General features: G+C 41.6%; 2 protein-coding genes across 12 annotated transcripts in view; both read right to left on the bottom strand.

The window, feature by feature from the left end:
- LOC100986445 (ras-related protein Rab-40A-like) overlaps positions 1 to 24,946 on the bottom strand; it is a 221,663-nt gene that overhangs the window by 175,127 nt on the left and 21,590 nt on the right. The window lies entirely within an intron of this gene.
- GPRASP3 (G protein-coupled receptor associated sorting protein family member 3) overlaps positions 13,232 to 24,946 on the bottom strand; it is a 33,587-nt gene continuing 21,872 nt past the window's right edge. For 4 of the 11 annotated variants that reach the window (XM_063601851.1, XM_063601849.1, XM_063601850.1 and 1 more), the window contains exon 3: positions 13,232 to 18,092. In XM_063601851.1, the coding sequence (XP_063457921.1) occupies positions 16,152 to 17,795 (1,644 nt within the window). In that variant the 5' untranslated portion in view covers positions 17,796 to 18,092 and the 3' untranslated portion in view covers positions 13,232 to 16,151. Of the gene's footprint in view, positions 18,093 to 18,879; positions 18,975 to 20,493; positions 20,518 to 20,616; positions 21,067 to 24,946 lie in introns of those variants that run through there. The other 7 variants (XM_055106426.2, XM_008973015.4, XM_008973016.4 and 4 more) reach the window with 5 other exon arrangements.

The raw sequence follows: 24,946 nt of genomic DNA, 5'->3' as shown, positions 1-24,946 counted from the left end.
AGTTAAGGCTGTTGACCTGAGCATCTTGGCTCTCCACAGAGCCCTCCACGTGTACAGTTACCAGATTAAAATCAACTCAGTTAACTTTAAATTCCGGATTAATAGGAATATTTTTTGGTTTATGTGGCATGCAATATTAGTTTATTTAAAATTAAAATCCAACTGGATTTTAATTAAATAAATAAAAGTAAATGAAATAAATAACAAAATAAAAATTTTAAATCGTCTTATTATTTGCTAAATCTGGCAATTGCAGGGGATGACCCTGTGAATCTCTAAGTTTAATGACCATCTGAGCTGATTCTTCCAATGGGACAGGTCTGGGGAAAATGAGCAGATTGGATTGGCAATAAAGACAAAAGTTGGTAATACTTGGTGTTGGTGGAATGAAAAGCCAGCAGACGCTCACATATACTGTTGGTGTGGATATATCTGTTTTCCAAGGCTCATATTATAACTTAAGACATTAATGATCTTTGATGCCAAAGTCCTATTTTTCCACCAACAAGGGAGTTTCAGCTGAGGGTTTAGAAAAGACTCATCAAGGTGACTACGATGTGCGCCCTCTTAAGGGGCCCTGGCTGAGGTGGCAGCTCAGAGTAACATGAGTTCCCTGCTTGGAGGAGGAAAAGACAGCTACTATTTTGTAAGGCAGATGGTTTAGCTGGGCCCAGCTCCAGTTTCTTCACATTAGTGTCTGGATTTAATCTCATGACAGCCGTGCTGGTGAGGTACCAGTATCCTCTCTTCCTCATGGATGTCAGTGACTATAAAGCACGTGCTCCTAAACACAGAGTTGAATGGCAAGGAGGTTACTCACCAGGCCCACTGCCAGAGCCAGGGATAGAACCTGCCAGCCTGGGCACCTTGAGTTGCTAGTGGTAGACCTTTAGCAAATGTATCTGGACATGTACTGTTAAGGAGGTTAATCTCTGTTCTCCTTGCTTACCCTCCCTGCAGTAGGGTTGGTGCCCCCTCTCCTTACTTCGGGGGAGGTTTGTGAGAGGGCTGACAGCAGAAGCCTTCTGGAGCCGGTTTTTCTTTCATCCTTTATGAAAACTTAATTTGTTGAAAGGACCGGGCTGCTTGTACCTGGTAGGGATGTGGGGGCCTCTCAGGACACAAAGATGGGAGAGGAAGGAAGATTTCTCCCAGACAGGGATGAGGTCTGAGGTCTACAAATCTCTCCAGGAGTTGGGACCTGAGCATTGCTCTATATCAATGTTTGTGGTGAATTAGTGGATGGTCCTTCGAGGCTGGGCATCCATCCATGATTCAGATTTGATTTTCCTGTTTTGATCCAGGGGTAGATGACTCAGGATCTGGGACATGAAGGCACTGGGCCAACTAAGGAAATGGTCATCTCAGCCCTAAGCAGTGTGGACACGAGTGGTTACAGCAGGAGACTCTTGAGGCCATATCAGGAGGATACATTCCCAGAAGTGGAACTGTTTTGTCAAAGAGCATGACCATTTAATATTTTTAATGCTTCCTATATAGTTGAACTTTAAAATTTCTTTAATAGTTCTTATATTCCATCCAACAATTTGAAAACATCTGTTTTTCCTGATCTGTGCAAAAATAGGTTTCACAGATTTTTAATATTTTTTATTCTGAGATCCTGTTATTGGCACATTAGATTTTCTTTATTTTTCCCCATTGTATTATGTTTTAAATAGTGTATTTCACAGGTGCATTAAAAATGCTTAGCTAATGGTTCCACATTATACCTTAGAATATGTCTTGGAATAATTCTAGAGTTTGAAAAGAAAACCCAATCATCGAATTTGTGTTTATGTTGCATCCTGTTTGAATTGAAATGTTGGGGCCACGAGAAGCCCATACATAGCTTGGAGTGGACAAATTGGTACAACTTCTTTGTGGAGATATTGAGCAGCACCCACAATAGAAGCATGTGAGGCTCTGTCATCTGCTGCCCTCTCAGATGTGCATTGCAGAGTCTCGGTACATAGCAAACCTGTTCACAGGAGCATGGGTAAATATCAAAATAGTCCCAAAGTCACCTGGTTAGAAACATCTCAGAAACACTATTTTCAGAAGAAAACATTTCGATAATAGATATATAAATATGTTACTTATATAGAGATAAAAATATGCAAAGCAATTATGTGTTTAGTTTAGGGATGTATTCATGACTAAACAAGAAATTTTGGATAGTGGTTCCTTCTGAGGGCGCTGAGGCAATCAGGGAACTCACACAGGAGAGTCCACTCTGTAATGTTTTGCTTCATAACCTTGGTTGTGTACGTGTTTGCCTACTATCATATTTACAATACCTTTTGAAAAGTCTGAAATCTATCAAATTTGACATGAACAAAGCTCTAATGTGTTTTATCTCTGATTAATAAGTAACCCATTGTCTATTTAAAAAATGTGGAAAGTGCATTCAAATACCAATATGAATATTGATAATATCTAACCCCACCATGCACTAATAAAAACTGTAATTATGTTTCCACCAATTATCATCTATACACATGTGTACATGTAAACAAAAATACTGTGTATGCATTGAATAGATTTAACTTAACTGGAATGTATTAATTTATTGTAGGTGTGTAACCAGACTTAGTGTCTGAAAGCTACATCCATCTAGTAGCTCACAGGTCTGTAGGTCAGAAGACTGGTCCAGCATGACCTTATTCTCTGCTCAAGGTCTCACAAAGCTAGAATCAAAGTGCCCATGTTGGCTCCACTGAGGTCTCACGTGGATGATCTAGATAAAAATCTGCTTCCAAGATCATTCTTGCTGCTGGCAGAAGTCATTTCCATGTGGCCATTGAACCGCAGTCCCCATTTCCTTGATGACTGTCAGTTGGGGATATTCTTAGCTCCTGGGGGCTAGTTCACTTGCCTGCCATGTGGCCTCCTTCTTCCATCCAGCAATGGCACATTGAAGGCTTCCTGTGCTTTGAATCTCTGACTTGCCCTACTCTAAACAGCAGGAGAAAATTCTCTGATTTTACAGGGCTTGACTAATTAGGTCAGGCCTATGCTGATCATCTCCCTTTTGCCATATAACAGAACATAATCATGGATCATAATGTGTCTGGTCTTATGACTCTAGTCTTCCGTCCAGTATTCTTGTCATATTGCCCTGTGGTGTCCCTTCTACCTTAAAGTTAATGGGAAACTGCTCCTCCAGTGTCAAACTGAATGATAAATTAAGAGGAGAGGAAGGCAGATGCAGTTATAGGAAATGGTATGGTGATTTATTTTTCCTTTTCCCCAGCTCTCACATGTAACTCATCCCACAACTCAGAACTGGCCCAAAGCTCATAGGTTATGGGGATATATTTCAGCTCTTGCTGCTACCTTTCCACAAGGTCTCAATGGCAGTAATGCCCTTTGGTTTAGGTCAATGTCATCTACTCTCTGGGAGGGAGGGGGCAAATAGCCAGACCTGTTATGTGCTGAAGTCCTACTATCTCCCATAGGCACTTGATAGGTTTTCTCATTTATCCCTCGGGACAGTACTCTGAAGAAGATAATGTGGTGCGTCTTATTTCACAGATGACCAAGCTCCTTCTCAAAGGGACTAAGACCCTCTCCAGAGAAGTGGCAGAAATGGAATGTGATTCCATTCTTGCCCTCCCCACAATAAAACCAGCAGCTTCCCATTTGGAAGATGATAGTTTTACATTTCCCTAGTATTGTCCCCTAAAGGTACTCACTCAATAACCCCTCATGTTGAGGAAGATGATAGTGGAGATGAAATCTTGTTTTCTGGCCCATGAAACCTAGCTGTGAAGTTACATGTACCGGCAGGTCCTTAGGGTCCCTCTTAGGCCCACTTCTTTTGTCTGAATGTTTGTGTCTCCCACACATTTATATGTTGAAACCTAATAATCTTTAGGAGGTAGTTAGGCCATGAAGGCAGAGCCCTCATAAATGGGATTAGTGTCCTTATCAGAGGCCTGAGAGAACCTGTTTGCCACTTCACCATGTGAGGATGCAGCAAGAAGGTGTCATTTATGATGCAGACGGAGTCTTTACCACACTACAAATATTCTGGCATCTTGATCTTGGACTTCCTAGCCTCCAGAACTTTGAGTAATACATTTCTGTTGTTTACAAATTACCCACTTTCAGGTATTTTGTTATGGCAGCTCAAGTGCACTGAGGCACCCACTGACCCCACTCCACTGACATCAGACCTGGGCATGTGACTAGATGTGGCCAATGAGCTATGAGGGGAAATGGAGTGTGCCCCTCCCAAGCAGAAGTGATAAGGGCCATCTAGGAGTCCCACCAGCACACTTTGACCTTCTGCCTCAGCAATGTCCCAGATTTCCTATGAGATAGTTTAATTCATTTAATCCTTCAGCAGCACTAGAATATGAGAACTTATATGATGGCAGAAATGCTTGGAAAGAGACAAGCCAAATGATTTATACCCAAAATTGGCCTGCTAGAAGATCCCCTCAACTCACATGCCCTAACACCAAGTCTGTAGCCAGGAGAAGGTATATGTTTTACCCACATCACACAGAAAGCAGTTTGTCAGGCTCTGGAAGCGACATCTTCTGCCTTTCACTCCATTGCTCTCTCCAGAAGACCCATCCTCATGCTCTGCTCTTCCCTGGGCATGTGTCTTTATGGAGCCACAGGAACAACCCAGATAACCAGTCAATGGCCACTCCTGATGTTCACTCTCCAAGGGGGGCCCAAAGAGGTCAGGAAAGGTACACTGATTCTAAGAAATGGGGTGACATTTCCCCATGCCACCTACAATGCACGATGCCACAACACAGAAGAGGCACCAACTCTTACACATAATGTGGGTCTGTGTGAGTTTATTTTTCTTTCTGTTGCCTTGCTTTCAGAAGCTCTTTAGAACACAATTATGCTGCTTAGCACTATGTAGTTTAGGTTAAAGTCATCTCAGAAGCAGAAGTTAGAAAGGGGGATGGAAAGAAAACTAACATTTCAAGGGCCTACGATGGGCCAGACACTGTGTTAGGCACTTCACATACTGTTTCTCTAAGTCCTTACAACTGTTCTGTAAGTTAGGTATCAATATTCCCTGCTTAAACTTATTCCTCCCCAGAAGCAGGCTCTCCTAAGGCTAATGGAGGTTAAATATATTTTACAAGGACACACGCCCAATAAGAGGCAGCATGGTTATTTGAATCCAGGGTGGTCAGACCCCAACCTTGGGTTCCACCATGAACCTTTGCAGATAGGTGTGGGTAGTAACATTTGCCCTGTTCTAGAGCAGGTTTTCTCAACCTCAGCACTATTGACATTTTGGGCTGGAGAGTTCTTTGCTGTGGGGGCTGTCCTAGGCATTGGGGGATGTTCAGCAGCCTCCTTGGCCACTAATCATAAGATTCCAGTAGCACCCCCAGGTGTGACTACCAAAAATGTCTCCAGACATTTCCATGTCCCTGGAGCTAAGGAGCATAATTGCTCCTGTATGGGAATCACTGCTTTAGATATAAATTGCTCATAGGTATTTGAATTCATGGGTCTGGACCCCTGAAGAAATTTCTGTAATAAAGATATGGTTTGAGGGCTTCTGGAGCCTGGCATATAATAGACATTCCATACATATTTGTTAAATAAATGCATATGGCATACAGAATTGAGAGTCTCCAGTCTTTTTTCATCCTTACATGAGTTTCTCAAACTGAAGTATAGTCGTTTTTATAAACTGTATCAAAATCAGCAGTTTCAACCAAAATTTAGAGCTTAGCTTTTGTTCCCCTTTATTAAACGCATGTTTTAAATGGTAAAACATGTAGAAATTGGTTATATGAGCAGCAAGTAAAGCCAGACCCAAAAGGAGTTTCAACGTCAAGACAGATGAACAAAAAGCATGAAGGTCCACCCTAGCCTACATTTCTATGCTGGACACCATGTTCAGTACTTTAATGACATTAATGTATTTGAGCTTCGTAACAGCTCTTTAAGGTATTATCCCCATTTATGGATCAGGACCTCAAGGTATAGAAAGGTTAAGAAACTTGTCCAGGACCACATGGCTAGTAGGGGGCAGAGGCAGTACCCTAGCCCAGACTGTATGGTGTCAAAGCACATTGGTATTAACCACAATGGTATCCTACCACACAGCAACATATATCTGTAGAGCCTCAGCCAGGGCCAAACACTCTGGGAGTTTTTGTTTAACTAATTGAACTGAATGTAGTGACTGAGTGTAAGAATTCTGGTGAGATTGCAGCATGACTGTTAAATACATCAGAAATTTTTTAAGAATCAGACAGAGAAATAAGCACACATTACATTATATATTACCTTAAGCATCATTTTTGTATTATAGAATGTTTAGGATGATATAATTGAGATAGGGATGAAAGACCACCCATTTATATGTAACTGGTGTGTGTACATTCCTGCTTCCTTTTTTTTTTTTCCCCCTGTCAGCAGCAGAGAAGCAAGAGAACTTGATGTTGGTTATATCCTTCAAGATACAGAGAGACAAGATCCCACAAAAGAATAAAGCAAAATAACGATGCTGACAAACAGAATACTGTAATGGGAGGCATGAAATCTGGGTCCCTGGGCTATATCAACAACATTCTTACTTTATAACACTGAGTAAGTCATTCTACCCTTCCTTACTTCCATTAGAAACAGGAATAATAAATAAAATAAAATAAAACAAGAATGATGGCCATTCAGAAGAAGCATAATGAAGAGACTCTTTCTCTGTTTTATACTAAAACAAATTACAAGGCAAGAACAATTAAAACCAATATAACAATATATAATTTAATGAAATAAAATAGAAAGCCCACTGAGAGAGTGACCAAAGCATTTATAAATGTTTATTATGATAAAAGTGGCATTTTCAAATCACTGGGCAAAGAAAAATAATTTTTATTATTATTTTTAACACATATTCAAAAGAAAATGGAGTTGTATTTTCATCCTCACAGCATATTACATAGGACATGTCAAATGATAAAAGTATTAAAATTGTATATTAAGATTCCAATATTTATTTATTTATTTTTGGATTAAAATTTTAATTTCTAGCATATACAAAGGTAGAAAAGATAGCTTAATGAACACCCATATGCCCACCAGCAAGTTGCAACATCTAGTAACATTCTGCCATTTTTAAAACTCTCTCCAACCCTTTTGTGTGTGTGTGTGTTTGTGTGTGTGTGTGTGTGTGTTTTCTAGAGTATTTTAAAGCAGAGCCCAAACATTGTCTTTTTACTCATAATATTTTCGCATGCATCAGAGAAACGTTAAAAAATCAAATTATGGGTTAAAGCAAGCTTGTCCAATCTGTGACCCGCAGGCCTCATGTGGCCCAGGATGGCTTTGAATGCTGCCCAACACAAATTCGTAAACTTTCCAATATTTAATAGCAAACAACCCTCTATTGAGCCTATACCTACAAAACATTTGAGAAGCTCACATGTGCAGTTTGAATTGGTTCATTTGAATTGTGAGGTTTGCCTGATCAGTGTAGATGTCCTTTATAGTGTAGAGGAGTGCAATTAAACTCATATCACATTATCATATTTTGTAGATCAGTCCTAAAGAAGGGACCTGCTTGAATTCATTGCATTGTTTCTATCACAGTTTGAAATATCTCAAAGACCATAGATTCCATTCAAGAGATTTTTGTATGACTAAACCTACTGGTGGCAAAGGTAGTTGGCTGTTCAAGGAACTAATGTTTTCTTCTCAACTTCCACTTTAAAGATAGAGAATTGTTTTTATCAATATCTAGTGCCTCATAGCTCATTCGTTCATTCCTTCATTCATGTAATAAACAAACCTTTAGTAGAGGCTAAGTGCTCAGTTTTTCACATTGTAGGATGGTTGTGAAGTTTTATGATGACTATTAATCAATTGTGTCCTTTGATGCTGCAACCATATTGTGTTAAAGGGTGCACAGAATGTCTATTAAAAAGAAGAAATGTCTTCCTTAGCTACTTTTTGTTCCAACAATGCTACTTCACAGAATAATCCTGTCTAGGGAGGTCCTACTGAATATAAAGTGACACACCATTCAGCAACTGATTGCTTCTGTTACTAGTTTAAGATAAAAACACAATTTTATTATTTTCTTTGCTTTTCACAAGACTTATTTGATGCAGTCATTTTTAAAAGAGAGTATGGTGTCTGGATGTAAACCGACTCTTTGCATTGCCAATAATATATGTAACGGCCATCCAAGATCTGCGACTTCCCTTGACCTCTGGAAAACAAAACATTTCTCATCCCCTTATACATTTTCTTCTTCGAGATGGAGTTTTGCTCTTGTTGCCCAGGTTGGAGTGCAGTGGCACCATCTTGTCTCACTGCAACCTCCACCTCCTGGGTTCAAGCCGTTCTCCTGCCTCAGCCTCCTGAGTAGCTGGGATTACAGGCACCCACCACCACACCCAGCTAATTTTTGATCATTCCCTTATACACTTTCAAAGTTTGTGTGTCAGATTTCTTAGGTTCTGATTATGAAACACACACTTTCCTATCAGCCTCCCAACACCTTGGGAGATTATTTCCCTTAATCAACTTGATGAGAAAAGGTTCTGGATTGCTTAAATATCTCATTTACTTGGGCGATTACTGTGAATTTTAGCTCATATTTACATCTTCTCATTTACGATATTTTGTAATTCCTAGACTAATATGCGTTCATGAAATTCGACTTTGTATCTTGCCCCAATAATTCACCCCTACAGAAGTTCCATTTATCTCATTTTATTTTATTTTGAAAGTCTCACTCTGTTGCCTAGGCTGGAGTGCAGTGGCATGATCTCGGCTCACTGGAACCTCCACCTCCTGGGTTCAAGTGATTCTCGTGCCTCAGCCACCTGAGTGGTTGAGATTACAGTCATGCGCTACCACACCTGGCTAATTTTTGTATTTGTAGTAGAAAGGGGTTTTGCTATGTTGCCAAGCTGGTCTCAAACTCCTGGCCTCAAGTGATCCACCTCAGCCCCCCAAAGTGCTGGGATTACAGGCGTGAGCCACTACACCCGGCCCGAGAAGCTCCATTTAATTGATATTTCCTTTATGGGTATATGCTCAACTTTTTGTGTAACAAATGCTTCCTCATCAGATCTTCTCCTTAAGGTTGTATGTTTTATTACATAAGTAGTATTTGTTTACCAAAGAAAAATTAGAGAAATAAGATAAAAAGATAATAAAACACTCTAGTTCCTCCACTAGCTATAAACCTATTAGATATTTTATATGTCATTCCAGTTTTTCTCTTTTCATGCATTTTCAAAACGAAGATCATATTTTAGTACATATAGATCTCTTCGATTACTTTAAACTAATGCAGAATATCCCATACTACGGAACTACTGTAAGCTATTTAATCTCCTATTTGTGGATATATTGAATATTTCTAGTTTCAAAAATACAAACATTGGTACAATTAACATATTTATACAATATTTGTGCCCACTTTTATGTATTTTTTTCTGTAGGATAAATATCTATTAATTTCTCATTCAAAACTATGAACATTTTAATGGATATTGGTAAATGACCATTAGAAGAGGTTACACCAAATTATTCTCCTTTACCTCCAGCAGTTGATGAGATTGCCTGACTCTCTACAACAGCGGTTTTCAAATTTGACTGCTCATTAGTATTACCTAGGGAACGTTTTAAAAATTATCAAGGCCCAAGTTCCTCTCCAGACCAATTAAATAAGCATCTTTGGGAGCGGATCCTGGGCATGACTAGGTTCTAAAAGCTCTCCAGGTGATTCTAATGCAACCAGGGTTAAGAATCACTGTTCTACACCTTCACCAATGATGAAAAATGTTCTATTCAGACTTAGAAATTCAAATTCTAGAAATGTTTCCTAGGGGAACCTTTGCACAAATGGACATGTGTACAGTGGAGGCCTATGCTTTTGGCAGACAGAAAATACTGCCAAGGAAGTTGAGAACTCTGGCATCAAAATAAAAAAATGATACCTTTGGGACTTGTATTCAAAACTACTATTTACTCTTGCCTGACTGCCATGTGTGTGACACACTTCTTCAAAAATAGAATTTACAAAAGTTTACAAACTTTATTTGAAGGTATTAGCTAGAGCTTTTAATAAATTATGTGAAATCTGAGCACGGGAATCTTTTGAGTAACATGAATAGATTTCCATCAACTAAAAAAATCAGTAGATAGTAATACTGTCAGTGTTAGGAATATGCAGAAGGGCAACTCAACCATTAGATGCAGATTCTTTTTAAAGATGGATGGATGAATGGATATTTATAGAAGTGGTCACAGCAATTTTTAACAGGGGGAACTTTTTTCCAAACACACTCTTACACATAATCCCAAAGCTAAGTTGTTTTGATTGAGAGTAGTGGGAAGCACATAGATCCAACCCACTCAGCTTCCCCTGAACCTCTGTAGTGCCTTTTGAAGCATTTCCTGGGAATCCTAAGACTCCAAGAAAGGCAGATTGAAAACCATGGACCTGGGGTAGAGCATTCCAATCACATGCTAGAAATAGGTTACAGGTGTGCTGAAGATACTGCTTCCCTCAGTGCTCACAGTAGTTGCAGGTGGGAATGGGGCAGCTGGAGTCCTTGAGGCTGATGCCTTTAAGGGGGAACATATGTGTCTGTTTATCCCATGCAAATACTCTTTTTCTGAGTGTGTTAGGACATGATGAAGATGAAAAAGCACTGATCTTGAGTACAAAAATATTCAATATATAGCCACGGCTATAAAGCGATGATCCTGGTGTCCTTGTATAACTCACAAACTGGTTCTGAATGTGGTTATAGTGATGGATATGGTAATTATCCTGATTTGATCATTATACAATGCACCCATGCATTGAAACATCATACTGTACCCATAAATATACACAATTATAATGTGTCAATCATAAATATAAAATTAATACAAACTGGTTCTAAAGGCAATTTCAATGTTCTGAACAATTGCAGCCCAAGTGTATGGCTTTCCAGAAGGCCATTATAAAAGTATTCATGTAGGTCGGGTGCAGTGGCTCACGTCTGTAATCCCAGCACTTTGGGAGGCCGAGGTGGGTGGATCACCTAAGGTCAGGAGTTCGAGACCAGCCTGATCAACATGGCAAAACCCCATATCTACTAAAAATACAAAAATTAGCCGGGTGCGGTGGTGAGCATCTGTAATCCCAAGTACTCGGGAGGCCAAGGCAGGAGAATCACCTGAACCCAGGAGGTGGAGGTTGCAGTGAGCCGGGATCATGCCATTGCATTCCAGCCTGGGCCACAGAGTAAGATTCCACCTCAAAAAAAAAAAAAAAAAAAAGTATTCGATGTTTGTTAAGGAGTGCAATTTAACTCATATCACATTATCATATTTTGTAGAATCAAGATGGTTCTGATAAAAGATTAATTCTTTGTATCCTTAAACTACAATAGCACAGCTACACATAAAAGCTACATAATAAAGCATGGGCCTAGTGGAGCACACTTTCTCCAGTGCAATTTCCCATTAAAATGACATTTTGTTATCAACAAGGAGAGGGAATAGCACTCTTTCCTAATTCAAAGCAGAGCACCTGGAAACACATTATTGCTTTCTGCATTACTCCTCTTTCCTGTTCATTGCTAACATACTAGGCATTTTGTTTGTTCCTAACATTTTAGAGCTTTCCACAAAGGACCTAACTGGGCCTTAGGGAGTAGCCAGTCTCTCCCTCCTACATGGAATATTAACATCTTCTGGAGAAGAAAAATATTTCTACCCAAGTCTTTTATATTTTGCTTTATTTTGGATATCACAACCTGAGAACAGCCTAGTTTTGTTTGCTAAATGAGGTGTTCAACATACACAACAAATAGCTGTTCCAGTTTGCAAGTTTCTGCAGTTCTCTTCTCCTTCAGGGAAACCCTAGCAACGACCATTGAGAGGCACATGGCACCTTTAGGAGAGGTGGCCAGAGCTCCTTTCAGAAGAGCTGCTGACACAAGATAGCACACTGTCGAGCTGAAAGTAGGTGTCCAGAGATAAGCTAAAATGTTAAAGCAAAATGTGCATGTTGCTCTTGAAGACTTTTATCAACTCACAATTAATTATGATACTTCTCTGAAGCTTATTTTATAAAATGACCAACTCTGAAGAAATAGAAGTACATTTATGTTATCTTCATAAAACTGTAACTGGAAAGCATTTGTGCTTGTCTCATTAATAAGCCCCATTTTGTTTTGAGCTGTAGTTGTGTGTACATATCACTTGCAAGTCTAGTCACTATGGCTGTTGCCTGAGTGTTGGTCCATAACAGAGTTCAGGGCCTGAACTCTGTAACAGAATGTCAGCACAGCTAAACTCTTCATTCTTGTTTTAAATCTAGTTCCCAAGGCATAAAGTGATACAACTTTTCTAGTTGTCAGTTGGTGATAATTGCAAGGGCCTCCAGATCACGTGGGAAGGACAGCAATGAGGAGGCATAAAGAAAACAGGCAAAGTGACACAGATGTATATATACTCCTCTCCTCCACCCACTAAGTAATGGGGTCCATCTTCACATACCTACAATTAACCCAATGGAATATAAAGGTGCGATTCAATTGTCACATCCATAATATGTAGTATTATGTAACCTTTAAAATGTTGTTATAAAAATAACAATGAGATGATTTTGTCTATGAGAGTAGCAAAACTTAAAAACAGTGATACCAAGTGTTGGCAAGTATATGAAGAAACAGACATTCATGATCCATGAGATGAGGCTGGTGAGATTCATTTTGAAGGTTAGGCAATATACATAAATATTTGTAAATATCCGTGACAAGAAGAAAAGCAGTCTGACATCTAAGAGCTGGCCCAGCACTCACAGCTAGGCCTTGATGTTCTCTCATTGAATTGAAACAATTTCACAGAACATTAACATCAGACCAGGCTACTCCATCAATGTCATGTATCAAGACAAAAGCAAGACTACTCTGTAATCATGTATTAACACAGAAAATCATTGTCCCAATTATAAAAATGATGAAATACCCCCCCCCCCATTCTGGCTAATATTAGTGACTGCTGCTTCTTTACCCATCACAACTTTGGTCTTCCTCACCTATAGAATAAGATTTAAATACCAAATCATAGAATTATTCATGCTTACCAAATCCTGTAAGTGTTCATCATCAGGGAACGGATTAAATAACATGTAATACAACCACATAACAGAATATATGCAGCTGCTAAAAAAGCATGTTGCAGGAAAACTACACAATGCTGCTTAGAGAAATAAAGGAGACTTAAATAAGTGGAGAGAGATTTTATTCATGGGTCAGAAGATTCAATATTGTTAGATGTCATTCCAAAGATATGAAAGCCTATGTCCATAAAAACACTTGTACACAAATGCTCATAGCTGCTTTACTTATAATGGCCAAACTCTGAACAGCCCAAATGTCCATCAATAAGTGAATGGATAAATAAACTGTGGTAAAGCCATATGGTGGAATACTACTTGGCAATAAAAAGCAATGAAATAGTGAGACACATGATATGGATGAATCTCAAATAATTACACTAAGTGAAATAAGCCAGATCCCCTCCCGACCAAAGAGTACATGCTATATGAGTCCATTTATACACAATTACAGGAAATGAAAACAATTCTATTTTGTCAGAAAATGACCCATGGTTGCCTGGGTTAGGGGCACAGGGAGAGAGAGGAGGGAGGGATTACAAAAGGGCATTAAGAAGCTTTGGGGGAGGCTGGGCATGGTGGCTCACGCCTGTAATCCTGGCACTCAGGGAGACCAAGATGGGTAGATCACTTGAGACCAGGAGTTCAAGACCAGCCTGGCCAACATGGTGAAACCCTGTCTCTATTAAAAATACAAAAAATTAAAAAAAAAATTAGTCGGATGTGGTGGCATGCACCTGTAGTCCCAGCTGCTCAGGAGGCTAAGGCACGAGAATCACTTGAACCTGGGAAGCAGAGGTTGCAGTGGGCCGAGATTGCGCCACTGTACTCCAGCCTGGGTGACAGAGCAAGACTCTGTCTCAAAAAAAAAAGTAGCTTTGGTGGGTGATGAATGTGTTTACAATTTTGATTGTGGTTATGGTTTTGTGTGTATATACATTCCAAAACTGATCACACTGTATACTTTCAACATACAGCTTAATGTATGGCAATTATATTTCTATAAAGTTATTAGATAAAAAGCATGTGACAGATCTATATAATACTAAATTGAAAAGATAAGTGTTAAGAGGAAAAGGCAAGTCTCAATACTGTGTTCCCATTTTTGCAAAAGAATGTGTACATTGTATGTTATGAGAATATGCAATAAAGGATTACAACACTATATACCAACTGTTAACATGGGAAAAATATTAAGTGATTCAAAAATATGTTGTAGAGGCATATTTATTGACATGCAAAGATGTTTACAGTATACAAGTGGGGGGAAGCAAGTTACAAACATTTACAGTATGATCTTGTTTTAGTTTCTTAACTGGCAGAAAATCTCAAAGCATATAACTCCATATTTTCACACATAGAAACTTTCATATCAGCTTAGACCAGGGATTATAATTCCCACCCTGAGTCTTAGAGAACTCAGCCATAGCCTAAATGTCCTGGGAATGCTTTCTGGTCCAGACCAACTTCCAAGAATCACTATCTTGTAGGTTGACACAGCAACCTCTTCTAGCTTTCCTGTTTTGTGTTGTTGAAGCTGCAATTCTGGGTCTAAATTTCTCTAATTAAGTCTATTTTGTAGTGTTAGCTGGCACAAATGCAGAAATGCCCAGGCTTGCCTACTAGTAAAAGATAAAGCCCCTTGGCCTTTCATATGACACATAGGAGAATAAATCATAAATGGTAAAAAAAAAAAAAATTAAGGTATGATTTCGCAAGGAGGAAAAAAGCAATTACCTTTTAAATTCAGGGTATAAAATGATTTCAGCTCTTTGGGAAAGAAAAAATACAAATGGATAGAAAAATATACAAAGGACATCTAACAAGTTTCCCCTGCTGATGACTCCAAATCTACATCTTACTCATTGAACAAAGTTTTGGGCTCCTACTATTTTCGACACTGCCAGATAAAATCCATCTATTTACCTCAGAATTTTCTCCTGACCTCCAGCCAGATGTAGCCAAATGTCTAATGGACACATGAATTTGGAGGAAGTTAAGAATTGTAACACCTGGCATGGACATGATCCATTGCAAAATTAAACCATTCAAACCAGTCTCTGAGCTTTGAAGGCCCCCCCCACCTCAAAATGTCCTTCAGGAAGACTGTAAAGCAGTGTGGTGAGATGGGTTCTGGTGTCAGACAAAACAGCTATGCCACCTTCCTGCTGTGGGAATCTAGGAAAAGGTATTTAACCTCTCTAATTCTCATTGGAGGGTACCCAGAATAATGAGTTCTAATAAAAATATAAGTAACTAACTCACAAGATCACTGTGAGAAGAGGAAAAAAACTTGTAAAATATGGTGCCAACACAGTGTTTGACATAGAATAGGTACTCACAAAACGTTTCCTGCCTTCTCTTTTGTGAGATAACTTTGATGTAAACGAAACAGCCTAACAATTTTAAGAGTTATGAATGTAGTAGCAAAATTAAAATTGAACAAATAATACATTTTGTCTGAGATTCTGAGTCATTTCTGTGTTGCGGAACGAGTATCTGATACAGCTGGAACAGGAGAAAAATAGTAGTTTCTCTTACATTAAATAGCCTATAGGAACTCCTGCCTCCTTTATGTAGAGTGCGCACATTTGGCCATGAGCGTGCACGTGCACACACAGAGACACGCACACTCACACACACTCTCTCTCTAGGTACTGTTATCTTTGTGTGTGTGTATGCCTTACTTCTGTAACTAGATTACAAACTCAAGGATATTTTCTTTTTTGCCATTTTAAGCCACAGATGTATCTAAGCAGATACTAATGAACAAGTTAGCTTACTTAAAACGAACTGGTTTGCTATCTTAAGTAAAATGTTAAAAATATGCCAATCTAGACAAGATAAAAATCAAACATTTTCAGCCCAAGGTATAATATTCATTTGATACCCCCAAAATAGTCTAGCTCAAACCTAGAGCCTGTCACAGGTGACTCTGTGTTAAAGATGCAGTGTATAATGTGTACACTGTAATGTACAGCCTGCTAGAGTTTGAAGATGGCTTAAAATGTTCTATCTCTGGCTCATTTTACATTGTTTCAATAATCTCTTTAACTTCCCTGAAAATGGCCATGAGTGTATTATAACTCAAGTGATCAACAACTACAATTGAGCCTTTTCTGATATGCTCCTTTATGTTAATAAATATGGCCACACCACTAACAAGATTGGCTTTTGCCTCTTTCTGGTTAAAGATGAGTTTTAATGCTGCCAATGCCTTCATATTGATCATGTCTCTGGCTGCAGTTGGATTTTCAGACATATTTAAAAGTAGTTTCAAAACAAGATTTCTGGTTTTGCAATTTCCTGAGGACAGCAAATGGAAAAGCTCTGAAAAGTAATTGGCAACAATGTAGTGATGGACAAAATCAGTAGTCAGTTGTCCTAGTATCTTTAATCCAGATTGCTGTCCCGGTGAGTTCAAAGGAAATGACATGGTTTCTTTACACATATGCTTAACATGTAATTCAATTTTGCGTTGTCTTTCATCCCCAGAAGGAGGATTCAGAGTAATTACAGTCTTTTTTCTCATTTCAGGGGAAGGAAAACTGAGCAAGCTTTCAATAAGTGTCACTACACCTACTTCGTTAATAAACTCTTGGGCAAATGGGTGAACATTATGGACACCCATTGCAATCCGTGCTATTTTATGAATAAGAGGATCAGTAGTTGACTTAAGTAAGCTAACAAGTTTTTCAAATTCCTCAGAATCCATATAGCATTCCATTTTGCAAGGACAAGCAAATGGCTTAATCCCATCTACCTCCCTGATCCTGATTTGACGTCTAATCTCATCTATGGTCTGGATGCAGGGGTCAGAATCAAAACGACACTCAGGGATAGGCTGTGAGCATGAGCGAGTGTTCCTAGAAGGGCGGCAAGCTGTTGCCACAGGCAAAGAACAGGCATTTTCTTCAGCGGAGGCCAGAACAATATATGAAGGAGGGCTTGTCTCAGATGGTGCCTGGGATCTAAATCCTAACACGGCTGGAGTTACAGCAGGGGCATTGGGCCAGATAGTTACCTCAGACCAGTCCTTGGGCCTATTTTTTTCATTAATTTCATACACAGGCTGAGGCTTAACTATCCTGCTCACAGGTTTAGGATTAGGGTCAAAACTAGTATCATCTCCTTCCCAAAACCAGTTCCCAATAACATTCTCTTCCTCCTCCTCCTCAGCCCCTGACCTAGGTTTGCAATCGGCCCCAGCCGCAGGCTCCAACTCCTCAGCACAGACCTGGGCACCAATTTCAGGTTTATCATTCTTAGTGCTGAAACTATTACCAGCCTCTTCTCCATTCCAGAACCAGGAATTGATAGTGGCCTCTTCCCCAGCCCAGAACCAGGCATCAGTACCAGCCTCATTTTTACATGTGGAGCTGGTGGACTCATTCCCAGCCTTGGGAGTGAAATCTACCATGGCTTTGCCCAGAGTCTTAGGCTCTGACAGAGCTCCTTCCTTCGTCTCAGCAACAACCTTGTTCTTAGACACTGCCTTCATCTCTGCTACTGCATCTGTCTTAGACCCTGTCTTGGCTTTTGCTTTGGCCCTGGTCTTGGCTACAGGCCTAACAACACCAGTAGCCTCCCTCTCTGCTCCAGCTTTAGCTTGTATAGCAGCCTTTTTTTCAGTTTTGGCCTGGGCTCTTGTCTTATTCTTAGTCCCAGCCATGGTTGAAGCCCAGTTATATGGCCCTGTCCAGTCTTGGCCTTGGTTCTCAATGTGTCCTAGGTCGAAGTCTTAACACTCTTTCACTGGGTTGGGGAAAAACTTGGTAGCAAGAATTAGAGTCAACTGTCAGTTCTGCAGTCACAAAGTTCTCTTTCCAAACATACAGCCTCTGTCAATGATACAGAGGGCAGAGGCACGCTCGGGCTGGGGGAGAATGATTGTTCCCAAGTGCAGACCTGCTGAAGGTGATGGTCTTCCAACAATCCAAAGCCACCACAGCCACCAGTGGAGATGGACCTGAGGTTGAAGAAAGAAACTGGCTTTGAGTCTTGTCTAACTGTGCTTCTCTATGCAAACAGCCACACAGAAGGACATAGGAGAGTAGAAATGAATTGTGTAGAAGTGGATTAATAAAAAACTCTGCTACTTAATTTTATACCTTGCACACTGCCACTAATGCTCAACAATGTCCTGCCCAAGCACTGTCATTCTTTTACTCTGCATCAAACAGGAACAAAGATGGCAGGTAAGGTTGCTGAGAGTGAGAAAGGCTAAAGCAGTGCCCAGTCTCTTTGGACCCATGCTAGTAGGTCCACCACTAAAATATATACCACTAGACCTCATAGGTGTATTCAGGCAGCACTCACACCAACCTGCACTGATCTAGTGCAATTTTTCCTCCTTCCCTGTTTGCAGTGTTGATATGCCCTATAGTTAACTCATGGGCAGGCCTATGGACAAAAATACAGATGGGATTGGAGTTCTGAGTATTTGGTTGACAGACCTACACTCTAATCTCTAAACCCAATTTCTGCCTTTCCAAATCTAGGGCTTTGGTTATATAACACTTCTGGCCTCCTAGTACTCCTTGTGGCTTATCTTCCCATTTCCTGCCCCAATATCTACCAATTACCTCATAGGCATAATCCTGGCTCACCCCACCCCATCACTTGTACACAAATGTGAGGTCAGAGGTGACTAGAAAGATGGAAGACAGTGGCACCAAGATATGATCTGGTCTAACCCACTTGGCAACAGCCTTTCCATAACCCCAATCAACGGGGGTGCTCACACATAAACCTACCTTGAATCCAAATGAATAGTTTTTGTTCTTTCTTAATTAACTTCCAAGTGAACAGCTACATACAGATCTCTACAGGAACCTAGAAAGAAACAGACCTAAGGATAGAAAGGAAGGCAGAGGAAAGAAAACAGAAGAGACTAAGATGATCTAATGCCTATAACAAGGGTTACAACATATGCTTTTGAATATTCAAGGCTATGTTAAATGTCTCCCACCTGTCTGCTCTTCCTCAATGATTCCCTAATCACCCCAAGACCTGCAGCCTGATTACACCTCCTGCCAACTTTGAAGTCAGTCATTTTCCCAATAGAAGTTACAGCTCCTTTCCTGAACCAAAAAAAATGAGGTGCAGAAATAGGTAGTAGAACATAGGCAATTGTACTTACAAGGCAGGCAGGGAACATAATGGAGACTGTTATTTTAATACCATCTGTGCATGCCCTTCCCCTTCCCCATGCATACCTAGATCCTACTTTATTCACCACCTATGTCAGCCTGCTTATACAGCAGGGGTTCTCAGGAGATGCTATCCTTCCCACCAAAGAAGAGTCACGCCCTACAAAAAGAAGGCGGAGCAACTAGCAAAAAATAACCCCAAGAGACTATGTTAACAATGGTAGAAAAATAGCAGGTTAATGGACAGATTCCCAGAATTCGGATTCTAACACCTCCTTTTTGAGAATCAGAAACTAAGTAAATAAAGTCTCCCAACTCTCATAGCTCCTCAGATATCCACCATCAGAAATGCCATGAATTCTTCTGTGGGACTATTTCTGTACCAAAATGAGAGTGTCTGTGAGGAGTGGCTGGAGATGGAGTTTTGGTTTCCAGAACCATAAACTGAAGAAGCAGATTGACTTCAAATGTTCTAAATTGACCCTTCAAAAAGATTACCCCTCTACTCGGAACCCACATTCTCACACATCATTACATTACTTAAAGTGGATCAGCATGTTGAGAAAACAGATCCTGAACAAGAAAGGTGGAAAAATACTACCCTGTTATTTACACGGACCACTGTTGTGAAATTCGACTAAGTCCACACCCTATTTGCTTGCACAAAACTGGATGTGGGGATCTAAATATGTAAGGCAATAAAACAGTGCGGTATTATAAAAGGCGGTTAAACATTTCATTTTAGTGTCTTCATAATTCACCCACTCAAAGTTCCACTTTTGGAGAACCCAACAGACCTATCACGCAGACAGGAGACTTTGACAACCACCTGGAGCCTGTGGGAAGGGACAGCACCCAAGACACGGGGTCCCACAGGCCCCTTTCCGGAATCAGGGCCCCGAGTAGCGAACGCGGCCCACCTCTCGTGGGCTGGGCACAGAGCTGGGACGCCGGCTCCCACCGGCCTTCCCGGGAGCCCCCCACAATGGCTCCCGCTCCGCCATTTCTCCCGCAGGAGCTCCCCCACAGCCCTTTCCGGGCACAGACACCGTCGAGGGCGGGGCGCCGGCGCCTGCAAAGCTGGCTTGGAGGCGGTCAGCGCGGTTCTCCTCTAGACGATCTGACGGTGCCTCTCAAGCCAACCCCTCAGCCCTTGGCCTGGCCCGGCCTGCACCGGTCACCGCCTCCCCATCGCCAGGGGTCTCGAGCACTGCGCACCTCTCTTCGGCGACCGGCTCCGACCGGATCGTCTCCTCCTTGCCAGGATGTCAGGGTCGGCGGGGCAGGCTGCCAGCCGGTCCACCCTGGCGGACCACCCCAAGCTCACGCACCCCCACTTGCCTTCAGAGGCCCAGGGCCCAGGTCGTCGACCTCCCCCTCCTCTCCTCAGCTCTCCTCCGGCGGCTCCTCACTTGGATTCTCACCGCTTTCCCCGCTATCAGAATGGCAAAGACGCGTCCCGCCCCCCACGCCTCTGCACCAAACTGGGTAGGGGCTGCGCAGGATGCTGCAAGAACCGCTCTCTCCGCGAGGGTGTCGGGAAGGGGGGCGGAGGGATACGGCGCGAAAGTGCTCGACGCCCCCTCTCAGGCCCACCTTAGTTCCGACCCAGAGGTGGGCGGGGCCATGACGAACCCCAGCCTGGGCCTGCGGGTTGGCACCAGGCTGCCTCAGGAGGACCCCCGCGGACCCTAACGTGGCGACCACCACCACCACATTTCTGGCGTTGCTATAATATAGGGACGGGCGGGCGGCTGGGGACCCAGGCAGGGGACAGGATCAGGAGGTTGGGAAGAGCCGCGCTGGAGGGAGCAGCGGATGGATACCAAACCGCCCCTTGGTGTGTCTGCACCCCCGCCCCAACTCCCCGACCAGGGACTGCTGGGTGTCTGCCCCCTCCCTCTCCCCAGCCCTCTCACTCTCCTTCCTGGAAGCTAATGGGAGAGGGGGTGTCAGCACTACAGTCTGGGAGGGGTGAGGCGATTTCAGGCCAAACAAGCCTGGGCCTCTAGGGTGGTCCTCTTGTGCGTTTCTTTCCCAGCTTCATGGAGCCACGCAGGGGAGGAAGGTACACCTGCTCTTAAGTGAATTCTGGGGCAGGGGGCTCCCATCAAGGCCTCACCACTGCCCCTCTTCTAACAGAAGGTAGACCTAGACCTCTAACCCTAGGAAACCAACCACTGGTCTGTACCAGACTCATTTCTTTCTGCCACGCCGCTTTTTCTCATTTCAAATGGTGGCTCAGGTTGGCATTGCGCCGTCCCCACAGTTGCCCCCAAAAGAGGGCCTTTCCCTGTCAGGACTCGTAACAGTCCTCTCTCTTTGATGGCACCAGGTAGGGACGGTCTTGGCGCCTCTCCACTGTTCTGGGAGGAGAGGGGACCACTATTCGCGCACTTCCTCGAGGCAGATCCCAGATCCCAGCTGCGCTCCTCAACTCCTCCTTTTCTCCCAGCCTTGCACCCTGCCTAATGCATGCATGTGCTTTTTTCTTCTGAATATATATATATATATATATTTTTACTCTCCCTTCCAAGCGATGGGGAGTTTGACTTGTTAGACTGGAAGTTTCCTGAATGAAAGTACCCTTTTGGTATTGTTCCCCACTGTATTCTCAGCACATTGTAGACGGTATAGTCAGTCAAGGGTTGAAGGAGGTGAGGGGCTACTGAGTCATGACAATTCCATGGTACCCTCTGTGGTTTGCAGATCAGTGCTAATTCATAGGTGTGTCTTTGCTGCCTGTAACCCCAGGGCTTAGCCCAGAGTATGCCACCCACAGCTGCTTTCTGTATGGTTTTTCAGTGTTGGAAGGAGCAAGAGAGGAAGACAGAGATTGTGAAGCAACTCCTAAAAGTACCAATACCTGCATTTTAAAATATAGAGCACAAAGAGGCAGAAAAATATGATCATTTTCCTGGTCATTTGTATTCCCTTTGTGGATGCCTCAATCAGACACACCAACATATGTGACTTAGGAGATACTAGTCATACTAAGAGAAACAGGAGTTTCAATTGCATGTCACACTACTTTTTGATGAATCACTCTAGGATATGATTCTTAACATTTGTGTGTTCTTATTGGCTTTGTCCTTTAAGCTTAATTGTATTAAAACTTTAACACATTGTCTTAAATACGAAGGACATAGGCCTGCAGATTCTGATGTGAGAGTTTTATTTCTCCAGTATAATGCTTTAAGTAAATATATGCAAGAATATTAAAATGCATAATTTCTTTTAATAGCAATTAATTGTAAATAATGTAAATGAAACCACCTTTGCAAAAATTATAACAATGAGAAAATTATGGCAGTGAAGGAGATCTGATCTGGCTAACACCTGTCTTGCCTTTGGCCTTCAAGCTGCCCTTAATTATTCCTGGGCTTATAAGCTAACTTTGGGAGACATTTACTTTATAGTTTAAATGATAATAGCCATTCCCCAAAACTTAACCAAATGCCTTTGTAAAGCTAATAATGAAACCACCAGGCTAGGAGGATGGAGCAGGCTGAGTCCTGCTAAGGTGTAGACATAAAGGATTGACAGCCGTTATTCTGGAGGTTACAACATATGCAACGTCCCCAATTATTCCTGCAGATAACATCACTATTGTAGAACCTAAGATTGGCCTTTTGAGGTATCTTTTCAGATTTCTTGCATGTCTGGCTCCACCTCGACCCACCAACTGCTCCTGAGGCCCCATCCAGAAGTGACTCAGCACATAGGAGGACCATTTCCCACACCCCTATGATTGCACCCCCAACCAATCAGCACCAAGTACCCATTGCCTAGCCACCCCCATGATTTCCCCCAAACTACCTTTGAAAAACCCTAGCCCCCAAATTCTTCAGGAGATTGAGTTAAGACAGGACTCCATCTCCCATTTGGCGTGGGCAGCACCACATCAATTAACCTCTTTCTTTACTGCAATGCCATGGTCTCCTTGAATTGATTTTGTTTGTGCAGCTGGCTGGAAGAACCCATCGGGCGGTTACATAAATGACCATCAATAGGGAAAGGATTAAACTAAGTATGATAAATTTATTTTATAAAGTACTATTCTACCCTACTATGATATCAAAAAGAAGTAGCTCTATATATACCAAAATGGAAATAACTCAAAATACAAAGTGAAAATGCAAGTTGTACAATAATACATATAGTTTATGGAAAGTGTGCATTATAAGTATATATCTATTGTGAAAGGAAAATAAATCTCAGGATCCTAAAATCGCTAAGCCAAAGAGAAAAGTAAAGCTGGGAACTGCTTAGGGCAAATCTGCCTCCCATTCTATTCCTAAAAAAGATAGTTACTAAGATTAAAAAAAAAAAAAAGCTACATACATCCCTCACCATTTTTCCACAAGGAAATTCCCTGTGGACAAAGGACAGACAGAGCTCAAAGTCACCCCTCTGCTCACTGAGATAAATGCATATGTGATTGCCTCCTTTGGAGAGGCTAATCAGAAACTCAAAAGAATACAACCATTTATCTCTTATCTTCCTTTGACCTGGAAGCCCCTTCCCCTCTTGGAGTTGTCCTGCCTTTCTGGACAGAACCAATGTGCATCTTACATGTATTAATTGATGTCTCATCTCTCCCTAAAATTTACAAAACCAAGCTGTGCCCCGACCACAATGGGCACATGTTGTCAAGACCTCTTGAGGCTGTGTCACAGAAGCATCCTTAACCTTGACAAAATAAACTTCCTCAATTGACTGAGACTTGTCTCAGATATTTGGGGTTCATATTTTGGTAACCACAAAGGGATTCTGCGTGGAGGTGCCCCTGACCTTCACGAATCTCCTATGGGTGCTTGGTACCAGCTTGAGCTATCTTTATGGCTCAAACCAATAGGACAACTTGCAGAGGCCTGGAAGCCCCCCTCCAGAGAATCCCTGATCTCCCAAAATTTGGTCGAGAACTAAAGTTTAGTTTGCTGTACAACTCCTTTATTTTTTTGGAGTTTTACTTGCTTCCAACAAGGAAGGCAGGGTCTGCAAAGTATCTCAAGTACTGACCTTAGATTTTTCAACAGTGATGTTATTCCCAGGAGCAATTTGGGGAGGTTCAGACTCTTGCAGCCGGAGGCTGTGTGGCCCCTAAACCATAATTTTTAATCTTGTAGCTAATTTGTTAGGCCTACAAAGGCAGACTGGTCCCCAGGCAAGAAGGTCCCCCCCGACCCCGCCCCCGACTGGGAAAGGGCTACTATCAATTTTGTTTCAGAGTTAAACTATAAACTAAATTCCTTCCCAAGGTTAGTTTGGCCTACACCCAGGAACGAACAAGGACAGCTTAAAGTTTAGAAGCAAGATGGAGTTGGTAAGGTCTGATCTCTTTCACTGTCATAATTTCATCAGCTATAATTTTTGCAAAGGTGGTTTCATTAGCACACTGAGATGGACAAGAATGATGAGGGCAATAGCAAGCATGCCTTCATTTATTCCTTCTCCAATGCCCTTTCTTTCTATAAATTTCTGACCTATATTATTGTACCTTTTCCCTGAAGAAATTCTTTTTAACATCTCTTGCAGGGCAGGTCTGCTGGTGATGAATATCCTCAGTTCTTGTTTGTCTGAGAAATTATTTCTCCTTCATGTTTAAAGATAATTTTACTAATCCCAGAGGTCTAGGTTGGTAGTATTTCTTTCAATATTTTAAATATTA

This window comes from Pan paniscus, chromosome X (genome assembly GCF_029289425.2).
Source record: "Pan paniscus chromosome X, NHGRI_mPanPan1-v2.0_pri, whole genome shotgun sequence".
NCBI classification, from domain to species: Eukaryota; Metazoa; Chordata; class Mammalia; order Primates; family Hominidae; genus Pan; species Pan paniscus.
Note: the sequence above shows the minus strand (reverse complement) of the source record. Positions and strands in the feature narration are given on the sequence as shown.